At 41.9% G+C, this 19986-nt stretch overlaps 1 protein-coding gene across 2 annotated transcripts in view; it reads right to left on the reverse strand.

Annotated features, from left to right (window-relative positions):
- chst11 (carbohydrate (chondroitin 4) sulfotransferase 11) overlaps positions 1-19779 on the reverse strand; it is a 70956-nt gene extending 51177 nt beyond the window's left edge. The window contains exon 1 of one of the 2 annotated variants that reach the window (XM_062383054.1): positions 19677-19779. In XM_062383054.1, coding sequence (XP_062239038.1) covers positions 19677-19779 — 103 coding nt within the window. Of the gene's footprint in view, positions 1-19661 lie in introns of both variants that reach the window. The other variant, XM_062383053.1, reaches the window with a different exon arrangement.
- Positions 19780-19986: the final 207 nt, after the last annotated feature.

Consider the following 19986-nt stretch of genomic DNA (forward strand, 5'->3'; position numbering starts at 1 on the left):
TCACGCTACATCAGTGCGCCTACTTGAACAGATCTATATGTCTGTGCGTAATAATAGTGATGGCGCCACCTGCTGGCAACAGGAAGTAAGCTTTGTTTTACAACTATCATTCGATTTACATAAAATGTTCACAGTGTGAGTTGCTATTTGATAGCATGGACTGTAATGAGCAATTAGCGGGCAAGGATCGACATCGCGTGATGGACGCAATGCGTTCATCCTTGCCCCAGGTTGCAAAACTTATGCAACGCGGAGACATGCGCTTGACCATCAATCGCTCTCTCCACTGACCGCAACAGGCTTCAACGTATCCCTAGTCTTTGTTTGTCCTTCATCCACTTCAACAACCTGTTCAACTGTGCTGCTTGTAATAAATGTAATTACTCAAACGATACGATGCTAATGAATATGAGCATCAGAGATTAGATCTAAGGCAAAAATATATATTCCCTTGCAATTTTGTTGTATAGAAATGTAATTTCTAGGAGACAGGGTCTCTCTCTCTCTCTCTCTCTCTCTCTTTCTCTCTCTCTCTCTCTCTCTCTCACACACACACACATGCGTATGGGCACACAGGGCCATAATTTCCCCTGCTGTCTATTTTAAGAGGACTTGCAGTCCTGGAAAAAAACACACACTGTAATTTAGGGATGCATAACTGCTGCAGTGTTGCCAGGGCAGGGAGCATTAAAGGTAGCTCGGTGCACTGAGGAAGAGAGCCAGACAGACAGTGCGGGACAACACACGTCCAGATGACTCAGTGCCTCTATCCTTCAGTTATGGCTCATTCAATTTAATGTTATGTCCTCTCAAATTAGCTGTTTGCATTTCCTGTTAATGCCTATATAAAGGATAAAAGTAACCTGCCTCATTAAAACATCTATAATGGCTCATTGCTGAGAGACAGATGTATATATCAAAGGCTTTTTCCTGCCATGCGGTCGGTCTGTGTGTCCTCTGCTTAGGATGGAGCTGGAGTCTGTCTGCCTCTGTATGTGTCTGCGTTGGTGGGAAAGGATTAAACAAGTGGCAGAAATATGTGTACACCCTGTTAAGTCCCCCTCCCCTGTGGATGTCTCTGCGTGTGATCGTGTGGGGTTATCAATCAATCAAATTTGATTTGTATCGTCCATATTCACAAATCACATTTGTCTCATAGGGTTTAACAAGATTTGACATCCTCTGTACTTAACCCTCAACACAAGTAAGGAAAACTACCATAATAACCCTATTAACAGGGGGGAAAGGGTAGAAACCTCAGAGAGAGGCACACGTGAGGGATCCCTCTCCCAGGATGGACAGAAGTGAAATAGATGCCACGTGGTTATGGTGATGACCCATACAAAATATGAATTTAGTAAGTTTATTTCAAGAGCATGCGCAAACACACCTTAGGCTGGCCAGGGCATCACAATATATTGTAGAAAGTAGAAGAAAACCCACAAAGGAAAAAAAATACTAACCCTAACTTTATTAACTGTAATCTTGACAACAGATTCAAATACCAGTGAGCCAAAACGACCAGTGAATAAAAATGTCACCTTTTAGCTTTAGGTTTGACCATTGGACATGCATGAGAGACTGGGACTTGGCTGATACTTTTGAATGGTCAACGTTCCGCAGTCTGGACCTTCTGCTGGAGAGTTAATGAATCAAGGGAATTACAATAGTCCAGTCATTATGGAATGAAGGCTTGAATTACTTATTTCATATCATTTTTCATATTATGAAAGACAGAATTGACTCGAGCTTGAAAATGAACAGATAATGGTTATTTTTCACAACACAATTTTGTTTGTGGATATAGAGGCTTTTTAATCAAAGATAACCCCCAGATGTTGTCCACATATGGAGTGAATATGCTTTAGATGGCTTCTTGGCTCAGAGGCATCCAAGATAATTACTTCAGTTATTTTAGAGTTAAGCTGAAGGAAATGATTTTCAGTACATCTTTTAATGTCCTGATCTATGAGAGGCTGTAGGGAATCAATAGATTTTATTCTGTGAATTAAAAATTGTAAGAGATGTAATACCTCCAAGTAATGTTTCCGAGAGGGAGCATGCACAGGCCATTGATTATATAGAAAGATAATGACAAGTATCCACTTACTGTACTTCCAATGGGCAATCTTTACATTTCACCCTGTTTTTGTTTCCTCAATGACTAATTAAAACAAAACAGGTTAATACATATATCAGTATAATGAGAACAGACTAAAATATCAGAAACCATCTCGGTGAAGAGTTCATTCATTGTGTTATTTGATTTTTTTTGCAGAGCCACACTCATATTTATATGTATAAACTGTGTACACTATGGAGATGCACAACATGTCACTGTATAGTTATGCATTGTCAAATAGGTAATCCTATATTATTTTATTTTGTTGTGTTCTATTCTATTCTATTACGTTCTATTCTAGTTGCTTAAAGGGGAAATTATATGAAAATTCCACTTTTGTAGCGCTTAACCCGTTAATTTGGGTATCTGGCATGTCTACCGTCCCAAAAACTATCACGGGAAAAAAACAAATCCTGTGATTTGTTGTGGTTCCTCTATGTCAAAGCGATACGCTAGAGTGCGTCGAATGGGATTACGAACGAAATAAACGTCATAGTCACACCATGCCCATGTAGGGAGTCTCGCTAGCTAATGCTAGCCGGGCTCAATCGGCCCGGTTACCTCGTGAGCTAGCGCTAGCGTTAGCTCGCTGCTGCTACCCATCAGACATTTCAGTGGCCGCATAAACAAGGGACCCCGGGGCACCTCTAAACGTTGACTCAACAATGTGGAAGGATGCTGCTGCTGCGCCAGCTCAAGCTCCCACTGCTCCCACTGCAGGGCTGCGCTGGGGACCTAGGGCTCTTGCAGCCAGGCTCACCGGGGGTGAGGGGGCGGGGCACTCAAAACAGGTCAATCTGAGGAGGGCTGTTTTAGACAGGGTAAAAAGGGTGCTGTTTTAAATTATCCTTATGGTATTTTGACCAAAATATGTTATAGACATTTCATTAAGACCCCAAGGAACCATATCAACTGTGGTAAAATGGGCATAATATGTCCTCTTTAAGTCATGTGAAGGGCTTTGAGCCCTGATTGGAACAAGGATTTTCTCCATTATTTTGAGACAAATAGTCATTAAAAAATGGGACAATAGTTATTTGAACATTTAAGATCAATGTTATTACTCTGAGTCGATGACTGTGTGTTTAAAACAGTGCCAGCGATTCAGGGAATAACATATCTGAACCAACAACATAATTTTCCTCCGTGGTCCACGCTATCAAATAGCACATCGCACATATTTTTTAGGAGGAGGGGCTGAATTGACTGAGAATGAGCACTGAGATCCTCAATGAGCCGGTGGAACCAGAGTGGATCAGACTAGGGTTACGGAGCGGCACCGTCTGGGTTGTCTTGGAGTCAGATCTACGGCTGAGTGCAGCCCTGACTTGGCAGGAGGATGTGTTGGGAATCGATTCACGATGGCACCAAGACACAAACATATGTCCAAGTCATCACAACTTAGAATCAGAGAAAGAAGATACAGAAGTGGACATTAAGAGATGCATGCAGATGTAAGGGCTGAAAAATAGAGAGTAACCCAGTATGCCAAACATTTTCAAATAAAAAACTGCTAATTAAATGATGGAGATTCTATTTAGATTGCTGGGGCTATGACCTGCCACGTGTAAACAAATAAAGGATACACAACATATATCAACTATACACTATACAATAACAATGCAAAGATAACGGGGGGGGGGGAATCTTTCAACTGGATTGCTGTATAAAGTTATCGCTGGGGTTTCAAGAGTTTTCATAACAGAGGTGCAAAGTGCAAGTTAAGCCCCAGGTGGAAACAGCTTCATTTCCCATTAATCAATTTAACTCTACTTTGCTTCTTTATTGTTAAATAAAACACTTCCTCTAGATTTCACATTAAAGTCGTACCAGAAATAAAATGCCCTTTGAGCTGCTGGCAGGCTTTTAATGTGAAACCCATGCAGGTTCTTTAAACAGGAACTTTTGTGGTACGGAAAGATTTTCGTACCACAATGCACAGGGTTTTCTCAAGTCATGTTTAGATATTTTTACTTTTACTATTTAGTTAGGGTTAGGGTTAGGGTTAGGGTTTTTCCCCAACTCTAATCTGCATAGATACCCAAGTTTTATAAGTACTCCAAATTACATAAAGTAAAAGGTTGGCAGTGAAGATTAAAAGTACACAGCAGTAATTGATACTGTAGCATATTATGAAGCAAGGTAATGTTTTCCTGCGATACAGTTTACTTGTATAATATAATTTTAAAATGGAAAAAAATTGGAATCAATGAAAATGTGTCTTATCTGTAACACTACATTTAACATCTCTCTCCAACACCACCAGATAACCTTAAGACTACCAATTTAGTGATTTTCATAGTGAAAGGACATATACTGTTCTGTATGGGTTGAGAAAATGATACAAGCTTGAGATGATGAAACCCTTAAATAAACCCCAAAATACACAAAGGACATTTTGTAAACATGGCTGCAGCTTTTGGACATTACTCTTTCTACCTAACAGTGATGGTAGATTTAAATAAAAAAAATCTTAGATGCAATCGTTTCATCATCTTCATTTCCTCACATTTAATATGTGGTCCAAGCCCATCACCAAACACATGAAGAGAAGACGGACTCTGACAAAGCTCTGCCAGACGCACTCACTGTCGGAAGTCACACTTCCACTACTACGTCAGACCAACCCCAGCCAACCGGGACACTGCTCTGCACCAATCACAGTCCTCTCTCCCCATCAACATGGCAACCCCATCCCATCTGCAAAGCAAGCTGGGTGTGGGAGGAAGGTGTAAACGCTTTGCACATTGCTTTCCCCGCCTCCCATTCCAGCTCTCGCTATCATTCTTTTTTACTTTTTCTACCTGAAACTCCCTCCATCTGTCTCTGCTTCTATCAGCAGGTAACAGATGCCCAGCTAGTCCCCGTAAATATCTCCTTATCACCGTCAATGATGATTCATGGGCCACACAGACAGATAACTTCAGGGTGCATATACAATTCTCCCACACTCATACAGGCAGAGGACAGATGGGCCTTTACGTGCTCAAGATTGACAGATTGCACAGAGATTGTCTGGTGCTGAACGGTGAAAGCACCTGGGCTGAAGGCACAAGAGAGGAGAGTCTGCTAAATGTCAACCACAATACCTACAACACGTACACATCTGAAAAGAATGTTTTTTATATTATATTATTACCCTTATATGCACGGCGATAAACAATGAAGGAATCTTGTGATTCAGAAGTTAGGAATGAAAGGTATTTGGAGGCACGATGCATTCCCCTGAATAGACACTGTATATACCCCAATTAGACAATGCTAACTTTTTTACATAACAATGGCATTTCATAATGTTGTCATACCATATTCTGATGAATGATTGGTCAATCTAAATTATGTATAAGTGTCTGTAATGTTATTGCTAATGCAATTTTACTATATGAAATTACTTTCTTAGAAATATATACATACATTTATATATATTTGTATACATAATTTCATTTACTGACCTCATTGTTACTTGTCATGTGTATCATTTATCACCTTCAGATTGCCTTTCTTTCTGTGCATAAGGTACCAAGGTATTAATGTGCTAGTTTACTGGTGCATAACACATCTCCACTAACAGAAACACATTCTACTATGTTAGAAATGTCATGGCACCTAGATCATTTTAATTTATGTTCTTGGTGCCTCTGAAGCAACACAGATGCCGTTTCACTCCGCTGTTTATGATATATGATAGGCGCTGTCCTGTACAGAGGTCGATCAGGAATTGACGGCTCTTCACCAGAAACAAACACTGTTTTTAGTATGACAGCTGTCCATCATCTCCCAGTTTACATTACTCAGCTTAAAAGACATAAAAAACACCCACTTGTGTCCTAAAACCACCTCTAATACCTTCATAACTTGCCTTCACCTTCATAACTCGCCTCCACCTGAGAGCCAGACAGACACGATGCTGCCCCAGCCTTACTTGTGTAACGGAGACTTTTTTATACAGTCCCAAATGATCTACTAGAGCCCTTTGTTTTCATAAAAGCATTAACATCATAAACATCTGCAGACAAAGCTACTGCAGGATTGAATGTTTGATTTGCCAGCGCAGTGGTGACTCCAGAGCTAAGGTATCTAAGATGAGGCAGCTGTGCTTTAGTCCTCCCTTTAACAGTGGGTTAGGGTTAGATAGAAGAGGGGAGAAGAGAAAAGAAAAGAAGAGGAAGACGACGACAGAAGAGCGGAGAGGAAGAGACAGCTGTCATTAGCACTCTGGTATTATGACGTTGTGCGTTGTGTGTTTGTCTGGATGTGGTTTAGCTGGAGTCTGGCTCTGACTCTGCCCGTACCATAAGCAGACTCACAAACAACTCTGCCTTGTGTTTGAAAGTGCGACGTGTACTGTAGCCTTTTCACATCAACAAGCCATAAGTCATTATTTAAAATAATGATTGTGAAGAGAGGTTATTGCTGAGAAGTGTGTCTGTCTGTTCCGAGCCTCTGAGCATTGAAGCCTCTGCACTGCATTTTACAGTATAGAGAAGAACAAACCTGCTTTACAACACTGATATTATATAGCAGAAAAAAGAGACGGGCACTGTTCCTTCATTATAACCCAGCTTTTTAGTTCAGGGCAGATCAAACACATTCCAAAATTGTCCAAAACACAGGCGAAGACAGCAATTTCAAAATATATGTTGTAAGCCAGTTTTTTTTCTTTGCTGAGGATAAGGTAAGAGGATTTTACTGTCATGTCTGTGAAGGTGGATGATAAAACGACTTAAATCAGTGTCCAAGGGTAAATAGTTCCACTTCATGCAATCACAACTTGTCCATGCATAACAAATGAGATGCAGTGAATTAGCATGTCAGCTAATTCTTAACGTATTTTTACTTTCCTCCAGTCTTACTTAGGCAGATCTAGTATTTAGCTCTTGGCTCCAGCTCCATATAAGTGCAGAGACATGAGAGCATAGTTTTACATATTGGGAAAAAATTGATGAACTACACTTAATCCTAAAGTATATAATGTCAAACTACTACTTATAGCTGTTAAGTAATAAAAGGAGACATTTAGAATGAAACTTGGAACATTGGTCTTTCTATACAAAGTAATAGAAAGTAAAGGATGGTTGACATGGAAAAGAGGATTTACTGGAATGGTTAATTTGATACATTCTGGCCTTTGTTGCTATAGATATCTTTCCAGTTTAAGGGGAAGCTGGCAAGAAATCCCTGCTACCATGTTTAAGTAAACATCTTGTTTATGACAGGAAGTAACAGGGTTTATGGAAATTGTGGTCCTTGAGAAACATGAGTGCTAGCAATAGCGTGGGCATTAGTGGCTGAGGGGTAGAGTGGTCGTGCTCCAACCTGAAGGACGGCAGTTCGACCCATCTGCATGCCGAAGTGTCCTTGGGCAAGATGCTGAACCCCGAATGGCCCCCCATAGAATAACTTTTTTCTAGAATTTTATCTATTTGTTGTTTCTTTTCATCTGCTCTTACTGTCTTGTGGACTCTGCATCATCAGCTTGCCTGACCTCCACTCTTTTTAATGCTGTCATAACTTCCTGAGTCCTCCTCCTCTCCTTTTTTCCTTGTATCCATCTTTTCCTCTTTCACCCCAGTCATGTTCAGACATGGTGTGTACTGGTGTGTCCCTGACCACTACATGGGGAGTATGACAGAGAAAGAGAAAGAAGGGACTTTTGGAAAAAGTAAACTGAAGTATGAACAATTATTGTTCATGGCAGAACATTTGGTTCAATGGTTTAATTTGGTTTCATCTGAACACTAGTAGTGACACAGACCTGGGACCTCATCTATAGAACAGTGTGTGGGATTCATACTAAAAGTTGCCGTGTGCACAAACGAAATGTTCCCTTTATAAATCACAGTCCACCAGGAAATGTGTGTACATAGATCGGCCTCATATTCCGCCCTCTACACTGCAGCCTTCTACTACAACATTAGCATGAGAAGTGACGTGCGAACAAAATGGGGACTGATGCAGCAGTTGGAAATGAGGCCCCTGGTATTGCCATATGTCCTGAATCATACAATCATGCTTCAGGTTTCACAGTCATTCAGCACTGTGAACACAAATGTATCCTGTGTCACATTGAGGACAGATTTTATTTCAAGGTTTGAACAATTTGTCTTGGTCTCAATTTGTCTTGGTCTGATTTTAGCCATCTGTGGAATTAGTCGTTATTTGCAGCAGTAACTCCACAATCCATGTGAAGACTGCCAAGCTGGACCATGTGACTTAACTTATATCAGAGCTTCTTCTGTTTCCTTATGCTCTTTTAGAGGTCAGCATTATTTGTGCTAATTTGATTTGGTTTGAAGTGATTACATTGATGAGGACTCATTGTCATCCGACACTGCCACTGGATAATTTGAGTCAATAAAAGTGTATTTGGGGTTATTTTTTATTGCATTTTCAAGCATTAAATTCAATTTAAATTTGAGTACTAACTAGGCCCATCTCAGCTTTTGAATTTGGACATGATGGGACAGCACTGGGCAGGCCTAGGGAGATGAGAGGGTTCATTCCTGCTGATTCTGCCTCCATCAGGACACTGGACTCTCATGCTTTCGGAGGAAAAATCCTTTCCATTGCTAAATTTAGCACCATCTCTGGCCCGAAAATCAACAACACCAAGATATAACAAACACTTTATTACCCCTGTTGCTCTCAAAATAAAACCAAACTTTCTGGCTGCCTTGTCAAGTCACACTATCCATGTTCAAGGATAATAAAGAAAGGTATGTGTGTGTGTGTGTGTGTGTGTGTGTGTGTGTGTGTGTGTGTGTGTGTGTGTGTGTGTGTGCTTACTTCTTGCTGAGTCAGAAATAAGGAAAAATTTGTTCGGCCAGCTCTGCCAACATGTCCGCCCTGACCCCTTCGGATGGACATGAGAGGATCCTTTGAGTCTCCATTGCACTGGTCAGCAAAGCAGGCTCTAACGCGGCTGTGGTGCACTGGGAAGTCTGCAGCAGGCTGGTGGCAGCATCCACAACTTCAGTAGCCAAACTGGACACGCTGGCAGAAAAAAACATGGCTGGAAAAAAACTCCCTTGACACTGAGCCCAGGTGGACCAATAATGGCAAAAAGAGGTGCATAAAGGAGAAGAAAAAAGAGGGAAGCGATTTGGAGAAAATCCCCAGATTTGGATTTTCATGTTGTCAGTTTTGAAAGAAAAGCAATTTCACACGACTGGGCTGGAAATTTAAAACTGTCAAGACTGTCAAGAGCAGGAAAAATGCTTCTGATCAGTGTAACTAATTATCAAAGCCTGAAGTAAGTCACTGCAATCGTTTGGGAAGGTTCTTCATTGGTGTATTTTTCATTTTCCTGTGGATGAGTTGGCAAAATGGAGACATCACAGCTGTCGGGTTTTCATGTCAGGCCTTCAGAACCAATGAGGTTTAATCTGGCAAAACAACTTACTTTCAACAATCATACAGGGAGAAATGCATCAAGAAAGAGACAGTGTCAAGTTTCTATATTAATTGGAAGAAATTAGTCCAGAGTGCGAGACATTTTTCATTTGAAAAGGATTCTGCAAACCCATTCAGATAGAGAAGCCACAAGAAAGAGATTTAAAAAAGAACAATAAATACGAAAGAGGCCAAGGTAGAAAAAAAACGGGAATAACTACAATGACACGTGACGATGAGCAAAAATGGTCAGACTACTAAAGACTGATGACATGACAGCAATGTTTAGAGAGAATGGATTATTCCTTTTCTTAAGCATGCAGGCTAATCTCGAAAAGATGGCGTAGGAAGAAGTAGGGGAGTTGGACGAGGAGTGGAAAATCCCTCCCGGTTACTGCGTAGTGTCCAAGTTGGTGTAGAGACACTGCTCCGCCCGCCTCCGCTTAAATACAATGCAAGTCACTCTCCATATGCCATTAGTCCGCAGTCCAAGTGACATCCGAGGACACCAGAACGCAGTGTCACTCTCTTTCTTTTCCCGCACACATGCACACTTGTTGCATTATCCTCTTGAGCACATACATCTCTTTTGGGGCATAGTATATCTGCCTAGTAAGACACCCTGCACTTACTCAAACACACACATAAATAAACTCTTCCCTGGCTCCTTGCCCTATGAGATCTGCTCTGAAATCTGTTCTGTCACCACCTAAAAATGCCCTCTGCTCCCTCCTGTTATTAATGTCTAAATGTGGCTAACGTGCACCACTCGCACACTCGACTCGACTTACTACTCAGGGATAAACCTAACAACCAAATCAATATTTATTGGCAGCGGCAGTGTGATTACATTCCCACCTCCAACTGCTGCTGCTGCTGGGGCCTACAGATGAGCAGGGGCAGCCATACATAATAACTACAGGGAACCATCCACTCCCACCATACACAACATGGCAGTTTTCAGCTCGCACACACACACACACAGGGACGGAGCTGATAGAATGACAGGTGCAGTGATGATGAATGAAATTGTCCCACTCTCGTTTTGGTTACTTTTACATTTTGAACTGAAAAGACAGAGGGGAGAGAAACATTTTAAGAGTTGTTGTTAAATACTCGGGATCCTTGATTTTGTCGAAGGTGTTGTCGTTTTTTCTTCAAACACACCAATAGGAAGCCTCTGCAATAATAAAGCCATGGAGGGCAGGAGTGCATGAACCAGATTTGAGTAAACGCCTGTACAGGAATCTAAGAGAGATAAAGCGAACACAACCACAATGAGTTTCACTTTTCAACACCATACCTGACCTTTTATTGGGGAATTCTGACAAACTTGTCCCACAAGCATACGAGAACAGAAGGAAAAATCCCAGAGCTGATGATTCTGGACCATCACCTGGACACTTGCTTCATTTAAAGGATAATACGCCCTGGAACATCTCCTGTTATATGACATCTTCTCAAGTCTTTTAAATTCACAGTCATGTCGGATATGATATAAAAGTCTAAATCTAAAACTACCACTTTACAACTATATATGAAGCCAATGAGGATTTTCACAATGATACCACCATCATCACCGCTGGTCTGAGATCATATAATGCCACACTTCACACCCTTGCTAAATAAGATTTTAAGACTCACAGACAACAGCAGGCTCCTGTTCTCCAGACACTGTGGTTCTCAGGAGGGGAAGATGGTGTGGTGATGGCAGCTCTCCCATGTTCCACCATGTGTCAGACTGAGTGCAAACTCACACAACACACACACATACACACAAACAGCCCCTCACAGTTGAATGACTAACTCTACTCAGACCTAAACCTTATTCCAACTGAACCTTAACACCAAGTCTGAACCCTCAAACAGCCTCTTGAATATGTGGGGACCTCACAATCATAGAAAGCCATTACATTACATTACATGTCATTTAGCTGACGCTGTTATGCAAAGCGACTTATATTTTTAGAACACTCATCATTTTATGAGGGATGGGATAGAGTGGGATTCGAACCGGCAACCTTCTTGTTGCAGAGCACCCGCTCTATCCCCTAGGCCACGCTCGCCATGTCGGATATATTTACACTCTGAAGGGCAGACCTGCTTGTCTATCATTTCCCAACTGTTTCTGTTAATTACTCAATTTCCATAGAAATGCTGTCACTCGGTTGGGTGTATTTCTATTCTCAGACAAGTGTACCCAAGTGGTAAACATATAACAGGTTCACTACATAATCCCCCTTTTATCAAGTATGATCATAGATTAAAATACAAGTTAATGAATTAATCAATTCACTCAAACCTTTCTTTGGTAATTGAGTGATACTTAATGTTATGAACTGTGAACAGAGGCCGGCAGCGTTGGTTAATGTAATGGCTAGACCGCCATAACTCTGCCGAGTGCATCTTGGTCTATCGTTTTATTTTACTTTGGACTGAACAAGAGATGCATGGGGGACTGTGATGTGGAACTGATCGTGTAGAGTCTAACTATCAGTGTCAGTATTTGTGTCGTAGGCTGAAAACCCCTAAATAAGTTATTGAAGCTGCAGTGAAATTTAGGCGTAAGAAATTATATATAATAAATTTAGGCGTAAGAAATTATATATAATAAATCAAACTGTTGTTTAGCCTGTTTTTTGGCCAAACGTTGTTGTTTTTTATTTCTGTATATTTTTCTTTGGTATTTTCCCGGTAAAAATGATGTAGTATATTTTCAGGATTTATATTTGTTTGCCAAACATTCATATACTGCCATGGCAAGTGGATTGAAGTGAATAAGGAACATGACCGATCTATCCTTGAAATTTAAACACCCCAGGAATTTTATCCTGTGTGCCAACTGATTCCCTTGGCTCCGCAAGGATATCCTAGGTTAGCTTCTTTTATGAGATATTTTAGATCTCAAAAATAAATTGTGATTGTGTGTGTGTTAATAGCTTCTTCTCTGTGGCACAGCCCTGTCATCGCCGAAGTCCAGACGCTCACACAGATGGTCATCAGCTCAGTCTAGTGAATGACAAGTCAGCCTCAGGCTGTGGCCACTTCTCAACCCACAGTCCAAGCATTACTCAGACAGAGATTTAGGAAGATGTGGCACTTACAGTGGGGAAGACACTACGTGATCTACAGCCTGTGATGCTCAGAGTCTGGTAATGTGGAGTTGTGGCTGGTCTTGAAGTTTGTACAAGTCTGTGCAAACAAGCTCACAATGGAGTGTGACATGTTCCCTCGTAGCACACAAAGGTTGAGTATTCAGATCCAGGGTCAGAAAACAGGGGAGCTAAGCATGAAAAGTGCACATGCTCCTCTGAAAGATTTCAGTAAGGTTCCTGAAATGTGACTTGTCAATGTTGTGTGTTAATTCACTTATTGTATTCCATTTTCAAAATAATTAACACCATTCTATGTCTTTTCCCTCTGTGCTCATCCATGTGTGGTGGTGCTGCCCTCAAATCACTAGTCACCTGGACTTCTCATCATTGAGTTGGGGCGCGATATTTGATTGGACTGTAAAACAAGCAGTGTTTTTATTCAGTATTTTGGATAGGTTTATGGATAAGTCAGATTGTCAAAACGGTAAAATCCCAGTCTCGGACAATTTGGATTCCCAAAACAAACTAAAACATCAACGAGATAAATATGACTGACTACAGCCAGCCCGGCTCCACTACTGATTCCTGCTGGTAGTGACAGCTCCACTGCGGAGGGAGATGCTTCAGAGGCGGTGGTCCCTTGCACCTGCCACAGTAACCCTGGGTCTGAACATGGTGATGCATCATTGCCTTTCAATTGACAAGGAAGCAATGGAGTGATTGGAAAAACAGGAATATATCTTCTCTTGGCTCATTTCTGTTTTTTGTTGCAATCCACAAAGTGAAACATCAGGAAAGTAGGGAAAGTGACAGTCAACAACAGAGAGGCACAGAGGGAGAGAGAGGGATCCACAGAAAGCTGTTTATTTTGTTGTAGTTAAAAACAAGTTGGCTAAATAATGCTCAGCATTTTTGGTTCAGGTCATGTGTTGTTCATGAATGTGTGTGTATAAGAACAGAAAAGTGTCCCCCTGCTTTTGTGATTTTGTTTTTTGTTTGCCCTGATTAGGCAATAAAAGCTAGTCCTGAATCTTATATTGTTGTTATTCAGCCTGTTTGAAATGTAAGTGACGGTATTGATGTAAGAACAGTATGATTTTCACAGGAAACCTGCAATTGATGTATGTACATGCGTGTGACATGGTAAGTATTGGGCTGGTGCGCACAGGAAAATAGGGCTCCCCGAATGCTACTCTGTAACTCAAACCCTGTTCAGATCTCAGTAATTCTCATTACTTCTAAAATAATGAAGGCTTTTATAAAGAGTTAAAAATCCAGCTGTATTCAAACCTGAGCTTCCCCGAGTGTCTACCTATGCTCCTTTGTCTCCAATCTACGCTATGACTCTGCATGCTATATCATGTTATATCATGAATGCAAAATCAAAAATGGTTCCAAGTGAATGACAATAACATAATTGTAAAAAGACACTTATTTTCAACCCCATCCTTTCAAGTACAGATGGTAAACCCAGTGGTGTTAAAATGATGAAAGGCATGAATAAGGCAAAGACAGCAAAGATTCCAGCTCCTCCAGTGTGATGTTTGGGTTGGAGGCTCGAGGATTGGATCCTGATTGGCCGATTACAGGTTCCCATGTTTGAGGTCACTCACCACGGCGACTCAGCTCTGTCTCCCTGCACTTCAGTTACAGCTGGCACTACTGCCACAGACCAATGAAGGTGAGGAATTTCGAGTTTCCCGCAGACATTCCAGACAGGAAGATTTTAGTCTTTCTTGAGACTTTCCCATTCCTTACGTCCAACCAGTGCATGTCCGTTGTTCTGGAAATATCTCTCTCACACACACAGTAAAAATAGTGCCGGAGTTTCAAATGAGGTCACTCGGGTCAGACTCTGTGTGCAGCTCACTGCTCTGGAAACACAGGGGCTTTGAGGGAGAGTTGAAATGTGAGTGTGTGACATTCAGGCCTTGTGTACAAGCAGGTTACAAGGCTGAAAAAAGACACATTACAAATACACATACAGACACGCACATACACACACACACACGCACACACACACACACACACACTAACACACACACCGAGACAGACTTTCGAAATATCCCAGAGGGATTTCACAAAGACACCAAACAAGCAGCCCACAGAGCAAGTGGCCTTATTAGCTGCCCTGATCTTTGCAGCTACTCTGCCTTTAAAGGACCAGCAGAGACTCAGCCTGGTGAGGCACGCTGGATCTGTCACAGGCCACCAGGCTCTGTGTGTGGCTGGCTGTGCACTGGGCATATGTTCTATGTGTCCTTAATTCTACATGTTCTTTAAAAAAATGACTCAATGACTGTGTGACTCAATATTAACAGTCTTTTCGTCAGATTAGTTTCCTTTTTTCTTACTGTTTATTTCATTTTGGAACGAAATTCTCGAAATAACCCTCTGGGACATTGGAAACCAATAAGTGATAAGAGGATTGGTCCAACAATAGCAGTCTGGGATTAATCAAAGCCATAAGAAAATGTTTCAAAATGTTTTACAAGTTTCAAAAATCAATCATATGACAAAGAATTGATGAAATGAAATAAAATGAAAATCACTGTTTCAAATAATTGCCCTGGAATAAGTCACAAATTATAAATTACATATTGAAATAATTACATAATTTACTAATTATAAAACTGCTAAAGTCATTCAGTACATCCGCTTAATTACTCAGCTGAGCTCCACCCTTAAACACCCTATTAAACAGAACAACTAAAGAGGAGATCATGGTTTAACATGCGACCGGCCTGCTTTTCTGAGGGATTCACTGACCATCAACAGTAAGGGATTATCTTAGTCCAGGTGACAGCACACAGCATCAGCTTCAAAATCTGCTGCCTCTGGGCCGTCTGGTCAACTAACTGGTTAAATAATGTTAGCAAGCCAGCTGGGATAATGCATATTTCTAATGTTAGAACCTATACGCCACCAACAGCAACAGATCATCAAGATAGCGTCAAGCTAATGCACAGCATTGTCTGATGAGCAAAGAGAAATTAAACTGATATTAGCTCTCCATCAAACTTGATGTCCAATGTTACTAAGTAATGCATTACAATCTAACAATAGATGTAAATACAATTTAGTTTGTGGTGTAAGGGCATTTTTTGGTACAGTGCAGGATTATTTATCCGATTCATGTTGTTTCAGTCCAGAGTTTATTTTGTGGATTAAATTGAATAACACAAACATTGTTCCTTGACCAATGACTGTACAGAAAGACGTGTCACCTAATCTGCTGCCATCTTGCTCTGGTGATGTCATTGGGAGCCACAATCTCTGCAGTAGAGATCATGGCATGGAGCAATGGTATCCTGGTCCCGCCAAAAATATTTTGTAGCATTAAAAAAACTAATAAAAACAGGCTTAATCACCATGATATTATTGACAGAAATCATATTTGTAAAATATACATTTGTAAATTCGATTTGCCGTAGGTTCTGTCTTCAACTACAACTTAGACTTAATAATACACAATATACAGGCCAAAACATGTGAGGTCCCAGATCTTTCTAGCTTCTACATCCTGTGCAGGGAAGACGAGAAGTAAAGCTCCAGTCACAGTAGAGATTAAAACACACATATTGTGGCTTCTTTTTGGATCTAAATCTCTCCTTAACAGTCTTGCAAGAATAAACATTCCAGGCCTTTATGTTTCTTGCAGTTTGTGCTTGAGCCAGTCTGTGATACCACTTTGCACCCTGACTGACCCTTTTACAAGAGGTCATGCCCCACAAGGCCTGGAAGAGATGTGAGAGTTTACATAGGGAGGCCAGGCGGGATTCCCAGGCCCGTTAAACATGCCTGAACCAGGGAGACGCTGCCTGGAACTTTATCTGATGGACAACAATGGTGCTGCTGTGCATGTGTGTGTGTGTGTGTGTGTGTGTGTGTGTGTGTGTGTGTGTGCGTGTGTGTGCGTGTGTGTGTGTGTGTGTTTGTGTGTGTGTGTTTGTGTGTGTGTGTGTGTGTGTGTGAATAATAGAAGGAGCAGACAGGAGAAAAAACAAATATGGAATTACGAATCAGTGACTAAGTAATGTAAGAAAGAATGTAGCCAGACTGAAATAGGGAGATATAAAGGTGAGATACACAAATATACAAACACACACAAACACAACTCACAATGCACTATTGTAGTCACACATAAATTGACATTGCACCATTGGAAAGATATATCCAAGCTTCTGCACAAACCCTCACACTTACATCTCTTCAATCAGCATGTCCATGAGGCAGCGCCCTGTCTTCATCACTACAAATTAAAACAACTGTGTTTAAATGGTCTATATTTTTAAAGCACCTTTTAAGTCTGGATGAAAACTCAAGGCGCCTTACGGTACAGATTTGCCATTCACACACATTCATACAATTTTTTCTATATTACACATCAATCAATCAGGGGCAATTTAGGGGTTCAGTATCTTGCACAAGGACTCCTCAGCATGCGGAATGGAGAAGAACAAACTGCCAACCTTCTGGTTATGGGACAGTCCGCTGTTTCTCCTGAGCCACAGGCACCCAGGAGGTGTGCATGTTGTGTATCATGTCAGACAGAAGATGATGTAAGGCCTGCAGAGATTGGCACAAGCCTGATAGCAGAATTCAAGGGCCCTTGACAGGGGTTTAATGGAGGCTTGGTTCACTTTCACATTCAATTCTCAATCCTCAAGCGGGGGGTTCAATGGAGGCTTAGAGCTTTAGGCTTGATAACCGCAGGACAGCTACCAAGAGCAGGATACAATATGCAACCGATTCATCCCAATCCTCCCATCGGCCCTCTAGTCAAAGCTACACCAAATTAAAATACATTAACATGCACTGCTAGGGGGGAAATTTTTCCCTTGACTCGCTCGCCTGCTAACTTCTGGCTGCTTCAGGGTATGTGCCTCTCTATCTTGTGAAGACTCAGGTCAGGGGGAGTGAAAGCACGGGCAGGGTGTGTGCTGTACGTATGTCATTTACTGACAGCTATGCCAGCATGATCTAAAATGATCACCTTTTTCCTTTGGCGGCTATATATCAGGACAGAAAGAAGATTGCTACAAATGAGATACAAATATTTCAACCCTACCTTCAAATGGTTGGGCAGGAAATTTTACTTTCTTGATTCTTGTTGTTCTGGGTTTGTACCATCATGGTTGAATACACTAATTTTAAGTCGCTTTGGATAAAAGTGTCAGCTTAATGAAATATAATGGTCAGTTTACCCAAATAACAGATGAGCCAAAACCTTATTTATACATGCCTAAGAAGCTGCTGGTCCTCCACATGAAACCAAATCTGTCTGTCAAAACCTCTGAACGGACCTTGTGATATCTGGCACAAAAATGTTGACAGCAGATCCTTTTAGGATGGCACCACCACGGCCCAGCCTTGTTCCAGCACTTCTCCCGGGACCTTGTCTCGGGTTCATGATTTCATATCCTGCCCTCTCTACACAACTGTTTTAAGTGAGAATATCTCTTCAGAGACTAGTTCAAAACTAAAAAAAAAAACATCAAATTCTCTATAAATATTAAATTTCAATGCAGTGAACATCACAAGTTAAAGAGCCATCGTTTCACGTTAAAATAAATCTACTGGGATCGAACTACCGACCTTCTTGTTAGAGGACGATTCCCCAAGAATTTAACACAGAGTACATTTTTGGCTGTGAGAATATGTGTTAAGTAAACCATGTCTACAAAAGCACTGTCCATATCAAACATGAACATAATTTGATTATTTAATGCTTTATTCTGTTGAAGTGTTGGCAACACATACAGCAGGAGGGTATGTAAGTAAAGTTAGTGCCAATATAACAAAGGTCTTAAATGTGGTCCAGTTATCGATCTGTTGGTGGGTTTTTGATCTCACACTCTCCAAACACTGATGCATAAGTTCCCTGAGCTTCTTTGTGGAGGTTAGAAAAGAGCGCTGCTGCCAGCGGAGCCACGGCTCATCCATAGGGGCTGAATGCAGAGAACTGTGCCTCCTGAATCCGAGCTGTGGCAGCACGTCTGCTCAGCCTCATGCTGGTGTGAAATTCCTGTTTTCTGCTCCACCTCACCATTCATCTCTCTGTCGTCCCTGCTGCCCTATCACTCAGATACAGCTCAACATCACAGCTGTGACACTGTGCCTTTATGTTCTCTGGCACTACACCTTTTACCTCACCATTGGACAACACAGGGCTGATCCCATAAGGGCTATCATTTAAAGATTGATACTGTGACCTAGTATGAAATGAAATGATGCAGACAGTCTCTGCCTCCTATTGAAAGATAATGATTTTTAGGGAGCTACTCTAGTTCTGTTTATAGAGAGCAAATACCCAGAAAGCGTTAGTCCCTGTTTTCTCATACAGTAAACCTGTTGTAAAGCAGATCAGCAGCACTGAGGCTTCAACGCTTTACAGTCGGTGTGCTTCTGCTTTGCGCGTATAACCGCAGGTTTCTTTGACTGTGGCCAAAGAGCCAAATCCAATAACCCAGAATGTGAACGTAGAATGTGAAGATACAGTCGGTTTTCGTTAGTGTGGTGAATTGAAGGCGGGTGCGTGCGTGCGCAGATCAGACAGGGCATCGTATTCAAAGACTCCCTAAACATGGTCTCCTTTTAAATGTTCACCCGCAAAGTAATCGTTTCCGTGAGAGCTTGATGCTTTCCCTCGATCCATGTGGCGAGAACCTCTGGGTGGATAGAATCTGACCGCCTCGGGCTCAGTGCCCACTTTGCCAAAGCCCACTGCTGCCCGCGCATAGACTCCTTTCTCCTCCGAGCCACGTTTCTGGAAACAAAAAGCCTCGCTACCATCTCCAGTCAGCTGAGAGGCAGCCAGCGAACTGCACGCGGCTGCTGACGCGCGATCACAATCCAAACGCGCACCCGAGGCGCAACAAGACAATGTGCCAAAGAACGGAAAGAATCGGTGTTCTGTTGAATGGTATCAATCATGTATCCGCTGCGTTACTGTACACACTGGACAAACGGAGGTGTCAACGTGCCAGGAGGTGCCAGACAGGATCCCATACACACATTTGTACACGCGAGAGAGAGAAGAGGCACCCTACCTGGCTGGAACATACTTTGGAAATAAAAGACGACCAGAATAAAGGATCCCAAACAAGTGGCAAATACCATCCGGCATATCCTGCTCATCCTCATCAGTTCAGCCAAAGTGTGTTTCATGGCGGGCGGGGAGGCTGGAGGGTGCAGCTCGATCTGTGCGTGGATGAAAGGCTTCGGGTCTCTGCTGGTACTGATGAGGACTGTTTGCCAGTCAATGAACTGGACGCTTCCAACATGGAGCGTACCACTGCTGTAAGGGGGGGGGGGGGAGCTGCGTGGAAGCCCCCCCCCCCCCGTCGGCGGGAATGAACACGTCCACATGTGAAC

The sequence above is a fragment of the Platichthys flesus genome, chromosome 23 (assembly GCF_949316205.1).
Source record: "Platichthys flesus chromosome 23, fPlaFle2.1, whole genome shotgun sequence".
Classification (NCBI taxonomy): domain Eukaryota; kingdom Metazoa; phylum Chordata; class Actinopteri; order Pleuronectiformes; family Pleuronectidae; genus Platichthys; species Platichthys flesus.